The 13,367-nt window shown below is 39.0% G+C and overlaps 1 protein-coding gene across 1 annotated transcript; it reads right to left on the bottom strand.

The window, feature by feature from the left end:
• Positions 1 to 392: 392 nt before the first annotated feature.
• On the bottom strand, positions 393 to 2,000 carry LOC122289011 (transcription factor TCP14-like). Its single transcript, XM_043095882.1, has one exon. It carries the CDS (start codon positions 1,770 to 1,772, stop codon positions 654 to 656), a length of 1,119 nt encoding a protein of 372 aa, XP_042951816.1. The 5' UTR covers positions 1,773 to 2,000; the 3' UTR covers positions 393 to 653.
• Between the last annotated feature and the right edge of the window lie 11,367 nt (positions 2,001 to 13,367).

Genomic DNA, 13,367 nt, shown 5'->3' with positions numbered 1-13,367 from the left:
ATGTCCAGCATCTGGGTCCCACCACCTGAGCCAACACCTGGAACTTATAAGACCTGGACCCCACAGCTCTATTACCCACCATCTCTGATAAAACTTAATGATTGATGCAGTAAACCTTGAGATATTCATGGCAGAAATTTAGAATCAGATTGATGAATAACAGTGAGATTAATTTGAATACTTCATTGCAGTAGAACACCTCACTCTATCCTTCCTTTCACTACACGATCGAACACTTGCCTAGTGATATATGTAAATGTATGAAAGATCAAGAACACAACTGCCAGTTAGGTAGGAGGAGACTTACTATAGCATGCAAAGAGGGTCATTTTCTCCAACATAAAAAGCATAAATTTACAAAGTAAAAGCTTTAGGAAAAAGGAAAAGACAGATTGCACAAACAATGATGATAAGATATTGTGTAGTGAAAATCCCAAATGCGTCTTTTAGTAGAAAATAAAAACCAGCCAACACCGATCGATGTTAAAATATAGTGTCTTTCCCAAACCCTAAGAACGTTATATTAATCACACACAGAAAACAAAACAATATTTGAGAAATTATAAAACTCAAATATTTAAGATGAACAATCAATCCTCACGTGTGTTACAAATCAAACTGCTACACATATTGTAGCTGAAGATGATCATGATCTATGAATGGTGACTAGTTGTGTCGTGCCGATCATCGCCGCCACCGTGATGCGAGTGAGACCCGCTCGCCTGAGACTCCGAAACACTATTACCTGAAATCGGCCGATATGGATTAAACCCAGCAAGCATGTTCAAGTGGCCTTCACTCATACTACTGCTGTTCCCACCACCACTAATTCCTGACCCCAGTTGCTGCCCAGGCATTAGGGCCACAGCTGGGGGAGGGAAATTCATGAAATGTAACCCACTAGACATGTTGCCCCTATACAAAGCAGCCGCACTATTATTAACCGAAGGAAACGTCCATATCGGGTCACCACTCATGACTTGGTTATTAGAGTTAGCAACCATCCAAAAGTTGGCCGGAATCTGACCATGGCTGGCCGGAATGGCCCCCGTGCTTGACTGCAACAAGTAGCTTCCCATTAGGTCCTGCTGTTCCGGTGGCCTTCTCTTCCTCCCTCCTATACTCTCCTCCGTCGCCTCCGACATGTCCAACGATGACGTGGCGTCCCGCAGTTCTTGCTTCGCTTGCAGCATGGAGTTCATGCTGGTAGAGGACTGAAAATTGAGTAGATTGGACGTGCCGCTTTCGGATGACAACCCAATACCCGGAAACAAACTACTTCTTCTCTGTTGCTGCATCGAGAAATTTGGATTGAAGTAGGAGGATCTTAGTTGGGAGGGGACTGACATGCTAGAGCCGGAGCTCCTGAGTGATATATTGAGGGACGTGAAGTTTGCAGGGATTGTACCGGTGCCAGTGGCGGCTATCACGGCGGGCTCGGCCTGTTGGAGCAACCACTCGATGGTTTCTCCGTCGGACTTGTGTCCCAGCTCGCGTGTAAGCTGAAAAACCCTAGCTGCGCAGAGTGCAGGCATTCGGATACGGCGGCCTCGGCCATCGACCTTGGTGTGTCGGTCTTTGGTTGAAGCTCTCTTTGGAGGAGGCTTTTTGGAGCTGGGTTCTGCTGCGGTGCTGGGTTGGATGGCGTTGGCGTCGGCGGCGGGGCAAATGGCGAGTGAAGGGTAGGCTGAGGTAGAGCATGGCTCGTCTTCCTTCTTCTCTAGCAATTGGAATGGGAAATTTGGGCGGTGGAGATCGTCACCTCCTTCCATGATCGCATGGAAATAGGTCCAGTCTAATGCTTTTTTATGAGAGACTGTGAGCAACCTTTAATTTAATCTTTTGGTGGGTCTCTCTCAATAGCTCTCTAGCAATAAAACTAAGACTGTTTTTTTTTTTTTTTCTCTCTCTCTCTCTTTGTTGGATGGAATTTCTTTAAGAGCTAATGTATTGTTGGGAGCGGCTTGCTCTCTAGAGAGAGGAGATAAGGAAGGAGAACAAGCTTTAAGCAACAAAGATAATGAGTGGGAATTATATGGGTGGGCTTTAAAAAGCAATTATTTTTATTTTTATTTTTTGAAAAAGAATTGCTTTGTTGTTTGTGTGTTGAGTTTTTCATTCCTGTTTAATTTCTTTTATTGAAATTGATATATTTTTCTTTGAGGAAAAAATCTGGGGTTTTAAAATTTTCCTTTTTATTCTGTGGTTGGACAGCCCCTTTGGTTCAGACTCCACGTGAGGTGCTCTTTTTATCATTCAATCCATAAAGACACTGGTGGCCGAGGTGGGACCGATCCCAAGTCAAAAAATTGAGAGACTTGGAAAGGAAAGACTATCAGTCGGGTCCCATCCCATTCAAGTAATGATTTCGTTCTGCCTTTGGCCTTTGCCTTTTGTGCTGCACCTTTGTTGGGGGACTTTGGGATTCCGCCTCAAGTTGGCCTTTGCCTTAATTTGGGCGACCTCATTTATATATGTTTAGGATTAGGGTTTTTCTAGATAATCATTTATTTAGGTTTTCTTCATGCGCTTGACCATGGGTTGGCCGGCCGGGATCATGATCATCATCATCAGTACGAATATTACAATTGCCTGCAACAGCCTTCTTTTAACACTAATTAATTAGCTTCTAATATAGAATAATAATAATAATAATAATATGTGAAAATCAGGTCTCATGACCAGGCTTCCCTAGATTTATTGGACCTACGTGTGAGGCATACATGAACCCAATCAAATATTTACAGTTATGCTTCATTTTTGGAGTTTTGTTACCGTCTGGTTTATATATAAAGAGTTAAAAGTATATAAATGCATGCATGACATCAAACCATTATGGTAATTGTCATGATATCCCTCGATCTGTTCCATCCCAATTTGAGGGGAGAATTAAGAACTCATGTAGGCCCGAAATGAAAGGGAATCCCTCCATTTTCCTACGTTTATAAGTCTTTCATTCCCTTTCTACCCGTCCAGTGGTACTGCCCATTGATCCAGACAAACTAAAGGCAGTCCCATAAAATTGTCGCCATCAAATATCACAACTTGTCAGGTAACAAGCCCATGTTTTATGAATTTCTATTTTCCATTAATTTATGTTTTGCCCAAGATATTGAACATGAGTACAATTACTTATAATATTACCCTGATCAGCAGTTTTTACCATTGAAAAGACTCAAAAGGTCAATTAAATACCCCATGCATGCAACAGATCATGATATATATATATAGCTAGATAGCTCAAGTTTTAACTTAATTTGGATGCAATAATATTGATGATGTGCAGATCGAGAATGAGATGGAGGAAATATTAATGCACGGACGTTATCGTTTTGATCATCGATCGTCCAAATAGAAAAATAATTGAACGACAAAATTATCAAAGAAAGTGAAGGTTCATTGCTTTTGAACCCTACATGGATGTTACTGATGGATGTTACTGTAGGTTGCAATAGTACTAGTACGACTACTTCAGGACCACCAAATAAGAGAACGATGCAGGATGACCAAAGCTGAATATAGCAGCTTCAGGCGCGCATATACTCTCATGATATATAATTTTTGTGGTCTACCATGGAATATACAGATCATGACTTTACATTAATATAATTAAATTAATTACTAGGGATCGATTTTTGTTTTAAACTTAATTCCAAGGTTATTTATTTATTTAGTTACATATTTCTACAAATTAATTATTACCTCAATCATGTCATAATTTATAATTAGGGTTTTTTTTAAGTTTTTATTTTTATTTTTATTTTTATTAGTTAATTAATTAGGTCTCATATATGCATAATATATGCATGCATTTAATAAAAGGTTCAGTTGCGTAACGTCTCATAAAAGGTTTAATAAAAGGTTCAATGACATTGATCGTCATGTATTTTGACAAATCATTTCAGCAAAGAATGCCAGAGAAAGCTCTTTTGCTTGCATTTACTTAATAAAATTTAAAATTATATAAGAGAGTTGGCTATTCCGTACATGCATGCTTCACATTTGGAAACAATTACAAACTCCTTAATTTTCATTAATGCCTGATCAAGGGTTTTAGCTAGCAGTTCTTTCTGCATGAAGTACGTACGCAGTTTGTGGTGGGATGACTCACTGATAATCTGATTGATTACTATAATCTAAGAGTTCTGCTCGCTGCACTGGTTCGATCTGTGTAAACGGATCCTTTGACATGAACATTACAAAATACTGTCATCTCAGATTGCATACGTCTTGATCACTTTTATTCATGATGTTTTGGGAAGTCATGACCAATGTTATTGGGTGCTATTTTCCTATTCTATTAGGATGTGGGCGAATTATGTGCTCTGAATTTTTTTTTGGGAGAAGCTATGGACCGATGAGGTGAATAAGGGGCTTTAATTTATACCTTCCAATCACATTCCGACACGTATTCATTTCAAGTAGGAAAAAATAAAACTGCACACAGGGAAGCAAACACTGCCCGACGCTGCTAATCTCTCTCTCTCTCTCTCTGTGTATCTCGCGTGCGCGCGCAACATCATAGATCTCCCCCTCAACCCATTTCAAGCATTCTGTTTTAGCCATGACGAAGAACTACCCCTAGTTGGTGGAATTAATCCCAAATCCAAGGGGGAAAATGTTGGGAATGGACCGAACAAACAAAGGCTAAGTTGAAGTAAATAATAGCGGAAGCAACAAAATAAACAACAATCACACAAAGAACACCAAGATTTAAGTGGTTCAGCTCAATATGAGCCTACGTCCACTGTCGGGGTCGGTTTCAATGATTTCACTATGAACAAAAGATGGAGTACAAGAGTATTGATCACAAAATCCTTAATCCTAAAGCCTCAATACACTCAATGGACTCTTAGGATTGTATACAAAAGGATTCTCAAAACTCTCTATTTCTTGGCTGCTGAACACTTATCAAAATGAAGAGAAAATGATGTATTTATAATACACGACGGTAATTCAGAACATTCGCTCGAGCGGACGTCGAGCGAAGTGTCGAGCGCACGTTAAGGTTACTTTCTCGCTCGAGCAGACAGTCGAGCGGAACTCTCTGGAAGATTTCGCTCGAGCGGACAGTCGAGCGGAGGTCGAGCGAAACTCTCTGGATGAGTTCGCTCGAGCAGACTGTTGAGCGGAGGTCGAGCGGAACCTTAGCTTGAGCGAAGGTCGAGCCACGGTCAAGCAACAGTCAAGCCAAGCCCCAAAAAACACATTTTCAGCAGGAAATCAAGCCAAACTCAACAAATCTCCACCTTGGCTTGAATTCCGTCAAGACTAAACAAAAAACCATTAACCAAGAAACCGAACCCCTCCACCAAATCCCCTAAGGGAATCACATATCCCGAACACCAATCAAGTCCAAGCAAAGTTTGAACTTGTATACTAGAACTGGCTTTGTCATCATATCTGCTGGATTCTCAGTAGTAGCAATTTTCTGAATTTCCAACACACCCTCTGTAACAACTTCCCAAAGGAAATGATACCTGACATCAATATGCTTTGTCCTCTCATGATACATTTGATTTTTGGTCAAATGTATTACACTCTGGCTGTCACAAAACACTGAAATTGCATCCTGTTGTAATCTCAAATCATTGATCAAGCCTTTCAACCAAATGGCCTCCTTAACAGCCTCAGCTGCTGCCATATACTCTGCTTCTGTAGTTGATAAAGCAACAGTAGATTGTAGTGTTGCTTTCCAACTAATAGCAGAGCCACCCAAAGTGAAAACATACCCTGTTAATGATCTTCTCTTATCCAAGTCCCCAGCATAATCAGAATCAACATAACCAACCACCCTTGAATTGCAGTCAGTTTCTCTATCAAATATTAAACCAAGGTTTGAAGTACCTTTCAGATACCTGAGTATCCATTTCACAACCTGCCAATGAGCTCTACCCGGGTTAGCCATGTACCTGCTAACAACACTCACTGCCTGTGAAATATCTGGACGTGTACAAACCATTGCATACATAATACTGCCAACTGCACTGGAATAAGGAACACTAGCCATGAAGCGTTCCTCCTCATCTGTATGAGGAGATAGGGATGCTGAAAGTTTAAAATGTGTAGCAAGTGGTGTACTTACTGGTTTGGAATCAGACATTCCAAACCTCCGAAGAACCTTCTCAATGTACTTTCCCTAGGACAAATACAACTTTCCAGCTTTCCTATCTCTGTGGATCTCCATCCCCAAAATCTTCTTTGCAGCACCTAAGTCTTTCATTTCAAACTCATTTCTAAGTTGGGTTTTCAGTAAACTAATGTCAGATATGCTTTTAGCAGCAATAAGCATATCATCAACATAAAGTAGCAAATAGATGAAAGACCCATCAGATAACTGCTTATAATAAATGCAACAATCATGGCTACTCCTCACATAACCATGATTTATCATAAAAGAGTCAAAGCGTTTATACCATTGCCTCGGAGACTGTTTTAAACCATACAATGACTTCTTCAATCTGCACACATGATCTTATTTGCCTTGAACAATGAACCCCTCCGGCTGATGCATGTAAATGGTTTCCTCCAGGTCACCATGCAGGAACGCTGTTTTAACATCAAGTTGCTGAAGCTCTAAGTCATGTGCTGCCACTATGGCAAGCAACACCCTGATTGAGCTGTGTTTCACAACTGGAGAGAAAACTTCGTTGAAGTCGATGCCTTCTCTCTGACTATAGCCTTTTGCAACCAAGCGTGCCTTGTACCTTGCATCTGCAACATCTTGGATTCCCTCTTTCCTTTTGAAAACCCATTTGCAACCAACATTCTTTGTCTTCTTAGGCAACTTAACCAAATCCCAAGTTTGGTTCTTGTGAAGAGACCCAATCTCCTCAGTCATTGCTGCGCACCATTGTGCACACTCCTTACTTTTGACAGCTTCTGAATAAGTGGAAGGCTCTTGACCATCTATGTCATCTGCTGTAGTAAGTGCATACATCACCATATCTGCATGAGCATATCTTTGAGGTGGCCTGATCTGCCTCCTTTGTCTACCAGTAACAATGCTGTAATCTTGCTCACCCTGTGCGCCATCATCAAAATCAGGATCATGCTCATCTAAAGTGACATGATCTTGGGTGTCGTCTGGCATTCCTTTTGAAGTCTCAACCTGTGACTCCACCTTCTTGCCATTACTCTGCTCTTCACCTGTAGACACAGTAAACTCCTTCCTCGGATTAAGCATGGATTGTTCATCAAATACTACATCCCTACTAATTACAAACTTAGGTGATTTGGGATCAGTACACCATAACCTGAATCCTTTCACCCCACTAGCATATCCAATGAATATGCCCTTCTTTGCCCTTGGCTCAAGTTTTCCATCATTAACATGGAAATATGCAGGACAGCCAAAAACTTTCAAATTTGAATAATCAGAGGGAGTACCTGACCATACCTCATTTGGAGTTTTTAAACCAATAGCTGTGGCTGGAGAGCGGTTAACCAAATAGCAAGCTGTGTTGACTGCTTCAGCCCAAAAATCTTTAGACAAGCTGGCGTTTGAAAGCATACTACGGGCTCTCTCCAAGAGAGTCCTATTCATCCGCTCAGCTACTCCATTTTTTTGTGGAGTATGTCTCACTGTGCGATGCCTCACTATGCCTTCATTTTTGCAGAATTCATCAAAATCACCTCCGCAAAATTCCATACCATTGTCGATTCGGAGTCGCTTAACCTTCTTGCCTGTCTGATTTTCAATCAAAACCTTCCATTGTTTAAAGTTAGCAAATACATCACTCTTATGTTTTAGAAAATAAGTCCAAACCTTCCGTGAGTAATCATCAATAAAGGTAAGCAAATACTGGGCTCCACCTTTTGATGGAACTGAAGATGGACCCCAAAGATCAGAATGAATATAGTCCACAGTACTTTTAGTTCTGTGAACTCCTGTAGTAAACTGAACCCTGCACTGTTTTTCAAACACACAATGTTCGCAGAATTCAAGTTTTCCTATCTTCTGATTGCACAACAAATCCTGGTTACTCAGGATAGACATCCCCTTTTCACTCATGTGACCCAAACGCATGTGCCATAGACGGGTGTTGTCTGAGTCTGGATTATCTGAAACAGACACTGCAGCTGTACCTGTCAATGTACTGCCCTGAAGGAAATAAAGACCATCTGTCATATCTCCTCTCATTACAATCATCGAGCCCTTACTGACTTTAATAGCTCCACATTCACCGGTGTACCGGAAACCTAAAAAATCAATAGTGCCCAAGGAAATAAGATTTTTCTTCAAATTTGGGATGTGTCGAACATTAGACAATGTCCTGACAATCCCATCAAACATCTTAATCCTAACTGAACCAATCCCAACAATTTTACACGCCATATCATTTCCCATCAAAATGGATCCACCGTTGACTGACTCATAGGTAGTGAACCAGTCCCTCTTGGGACACATATGAAAGGTACAAGCTGAGTCCATGACCCACTTGTCACCATAGCGACTATTTGAGCCACTAATTGCTAGAACAATATCTACGCCGTTAGACTTTTCATCAGCAACGCTAACAGCATTAGAGGAACTAGTGCCTTTCTCTCTATTTTTCAATTTAGAACACTCATTTTTGTAATGACCAAATTTATGGCAGTAATGACATTTAACATTTTTCTTGTTAAATTTCGACTGTGAACTGCCCCTGGATTTACCCCTATTCTTCTCTGAACTTCTCTCATGTGATCTACCCCTGCTAGATGAACCCTTAACGAACAAACCACTGGCTTGACTATCCGTGCCTTGTACACCCAATTTTGTTCTCAACTCCTTAGAGTTCAAAGCAGATTTTACATCTACCAAAGAGATGGTGTCTCTACCATACAACATCGAGTTTACAAAATTTTCAAATGATACCGGCAACGAACACAACACAATTAATGCTTGATCCTCATCATCAAGCTTAATATCGATATTCCTCAAATCCATGATAATCTTATTAAATTCATCTAAGTGTTCAGAGATAGGAGTACCTTCCTTCATTTTGAGCATGTATAACCGTTGCTTCAAATACAAACGGTTGGTGAGCGACTTTTTCATATACAAGCTCTCAAGCTTGGACCAAAGACCGAAAGCGGTCTCCTCATCGGCAACCTCCCTCAAAACTCCATCTGATAGTGACAATAAAATGACACTATGTGCCTTCTCATCTTCTTCTCTTGACAATGCAGGAGAATCCTCGGATACCTTCCCTTCCAAAACTTTCGACAAGCCTTGTTGTCGTAACAAAGCCTTCATCTTGATGCGCCATAAGCTAAAGCTGTTTTGACCGTCGAATTTCTCCACTTCAAACTTTGCCATAGCCATTCCTCAAGATTTTGCAAAGAGCTTGACGCTCTGATACCAGTTTTTTGGGAATGGACCGAACAAACAAAGGCTAAGTTGAAGTAAATAATAGCGGAAGCAACAAAATAAACAACAATCACACAAAGAACACCAAGATTTAAGTGTTTCAGCTCAATGTGAGCCTACGTCCACTGTCGAGGTCGGTTTCAATGATTTCACTATGAACAAAAGATGGAGTACAAGAGTATTGATCACAAAATCCTTAATCCTAAAGCCCCAATACACTCAATGGACTCTTAGGATTGTATACAAAAGGATTCTCAAAACTCTCTCTTTCTTTGCTGCTGAACACTCATCAAAATGAAGAGAAAATGATGTATTTATAATACACGACGGTAATTCAGAACATTCGCTCGAGCGGACGTCGAGCAAAGTGTCGAGCACACGTTAGGGTTACTTTCTCGCTCGAGCGGACAGTCGAGCGGAGGTCGAGCGGAACTCTCTGGAAGATTTCGCTCGAGCGGACAGTCGAGCGGAGGTCGAGCGGAACTCTCTAGATGAGTTCGCTCGAGCGGACTGTCGAGCGGAGGTCGAGCGGAACCTTAGCTTGAGCCAGGGTCGAGCCACGGTCAAGCAACAGTCAAGCCAAGCCCCAAGAAACACATTTTTAGCAGGAAATCAAGCCAAACTCAACAGAAAATTTGCCGGTCCATGCTATGTGCATGGCACAATGTCAACACGTCATCCGATTTAATTACTACATCTAGCCAGCGTAATCTGGAAATGCTAGATGTGATTTTTATATGTTTTGGGCAACCCTAACAAATTCTTTGTGAGTATATTGTTGGTCCCTACTAGCACTGCTATGCTCGTCCCCCGTGCTTCCTATACCATATCTCCTAGTCAGCTAGTCCTCTTCTCTCACACGCACACACAAAAATGGTACTTGGGCTTCTGCAAGGGCTCTTGGTAGGAGATGAAAAATTGAATAGTGGAGATTTCCTGAGGTCTGGGAAGTCATGGAAGGAGAGAAAGCAAGCATTTTCGCAAAAGATTCAAAGAAAGCTCAGATTTTTGTAGATGGATTTTTGTTTCTTGACAGCTTGTAACTAGGTCTTGGGTGAGGGCCCTTTGAGTCGGCAACGTCTATCAACGAGGTAGTTCTTGGGAAGGAATGGTTCTTGGTCTTCTTCCAGTAGCTCGTGTAAGTGCTTTTGAGCCATGTGATGAGAAAGGAAACTCGGGGGAGGAGGAGGAGATAGAAGGGAAAATATGAAACGAGGGAGGAAGAAAACCCAGAGGCTGACGAACGCAAAATGGATGAAACGAATCGTTTTCACGTAGACGCCAGTTGCACGGCGCTTCCCCCAGCTGATTGCAACAAGATTTTTTCTATGTATACATATATATAGGGTAGTGTTACTATGCCCCCATCAATTTGCTCACTTGTTGTGCCCTTAGTGCAAATTATACTTTTTTTTATTTACTTTTTATTTCAAATATTTTTTTAAACGTGTTTAAACATTTAGAAAAAGAAAAAGAAAATCCAATACACTAATAGTCACTTCCTTAATCAGTAAGATAAAAAAAAATTAAATACATAAGCAGTCAAAATAAGTAAGCAAAATGAGGGGGCACATATGTGTGTGTGCGCGCGTACAAGTTAGCGTACTCATTTATTTATTATACAAGAAGAAAGATCTAATTAGAGCTTAACACATGTAAGATATTATAAAATCATTACTTATCCCAAAAGTTAAACTAATGAGATGATAAGATAGATTTATTATTTCATTTATATATTAATAGTTCTCCCACGTGTGGGCCAACTCTTTCTAAATGAATAGCCTAACATATGAAACATTTAATTAAATAGAGTGAAGTGTAGAGTCAGGATTCGAACTCATGACTATATACATTGTTATGACTCATTTTTTTGCAAATTAATTCTAGGAGAAATACTTAGTCTATAAAAAAATGACACAAATATAAACTTAGAAATTTACATAACTTAATATTTTACGAACATTAGATTGTGAAACTCATTTTATTATGAGGTAGCTTTAATGTTTGATATTAAATCACATCACTTTATAAACATAACAGTAGACATTGCTTTCCCATAAAGTAAATATTATTTTTGAGGAGATGAAATTAATGAAGCATTTTCAAACATTTGGATTGGTGCGAAGCTGATCGATCATGTATCAACAAGTAGTTCCAGCATGTCACCCTCATGTTCTGTACATTATGACGCTCTTGTGGCCCCTATTTGCTGAGAAATGTGGACCACAAATTCATTCCATCGCCAATGCTGCCTTTTACGAGACCACACAGACCTTGCATATGCATGCCACTTATATATGTATATAAGCCATTGAAGATCATGACAGCTTACCCTCTTATTTGGCTAAGACCTGATCTCTAGCTAGCAACATCTAAACTTCCAATTTTTGGACGACACCAACACTAAGTACACCTATATATATATATATATATATGGAGGTTCGTACGTGGCCCTCCAAACCAGATCATGATGATCTGGGATTTTCTTATAAATTAAAGATGATAATTATGATTATATTATCTGGGATTTTTTTAGAGCAAAGAACTAAAGATTTAACAGATCATGCATGTTTATGATATCCGGCCCCCATCCAGTACTGATCATCCGTCTGAAAGTATATTGTATGGCATAAATTCTTGGGTTTCTTTGCAGAAATAAGTGTTTTATGATCTCACGTGGGTGTTGAGATCTTGTGATCAACTAGGTACGGTTTGGATAATAAGATAAGATGAGATAATTTTAGATAAAAGTTAAAAAATTAAAAATTTAATAAAATATTATTAAAATATTATTTTTTAATATTAATATTATTTTAAGATTTAAAAAAATTAAAATATTTACTATATTTTATATATAAATTTAAAAAAATTATAATAATAAGGTAAGATAAAATAAAATACTTTCCTAATTTTAGAATTACCAACTTGGTGCTGACTCAGTCATGTGGTCGAGAAAGTGAAGTGTAAAAGGGTCCATAGCTCAGTGTGGGGCCGGGGAGCATTTGACTGCAGATCGAGTGGTCATGACCCGGTTCGAACCCGGTTTGGCCCATTGGATCATTGACATATAATTTCTTTACCCAAAAAATTAAAAGGAAAGTGATCACGTGGGCTATTTTTTAGCTAGAGAAATTATATTTACGGGTTTTAGAACGTGGGAGTCTCGTACATTATTTTAAAAAAATTATAAAATATGATATATATTCACTCAATTAAAATTTAAAGTGTGGTCTATATAAAAAGATTATTTTTTTAACACTAGATTTAACTAAAAATTACTGTATATAATATTAATATTCTTTTGATTAAGTACTGGGTAATATTGCGAGGCAGATCACAGCAGAGGAGCCGTATCCTTATAAGTTATAATAGACACACATTAATTAAATAATAAATACATATTATCAGGACCTGCATTTGCTACATAGCTCGCAAGCATGCATGGGAATTCATGACTAAATAGGCTAAAGGATCTGATTCAGATGAAGTCCTCCTTTAGCCTATTAATTGTATGGCCTTGCGTTACTTCATTATGTCAGGAATTAATAGCTAGCTAGCTTTATTAGCGCCAGAGTAAATTGACTGCAGAAATTTCTGATTCATACAATTAAGGACCTGACAATTGTAAGATCATGGAAACGCAACGTCAGGTTGATCAGTTCCAGCACAAGCTAGTGGGTCTGGTTATATATATATATATAAATAAATTAATATATATATATATATATATATATATGAGCTATGTTATATATTATTTATTATACTATCATCTCATTTACATCTTACTATATATAGTGTATAGAATTTTTTAGAGAAATATACTCTTTTATGTACATTTCTCTAAAAAATTATTCTTTGTATCCTTTCATTTCTGACAATGACGGTATCACTACTGATCCTTTTGAACAGAAAGTAAAATTTACATTTGCTTCAAAATTTGAAATCGACATTGATAAAAGTATGAAGTCTTTACTTTCAGCAAAGAATCAGCATTTAAATTCCCTCCAACAAG

The sequence above is a fragment of the Carya illinoinensis genome, chromosome 12 (genome assembly GCF_018687715.1).
Source record: "Carya illinoinensis cultivar Pawnee chromosome 12, C.illinoinensisPawnee_v1, whole genome shotgun sequence".
NCBI lineage: Eukaryota > Viridiplantae > Streptophyta > Magnoliopsida > Fagales > Juglandaceae > Carya > Carya illinoinensis.
Note: the sequence above shows the minus strand (reverse complement) of the source record. Positions and strands in the feature narration are given on the sequence as shown.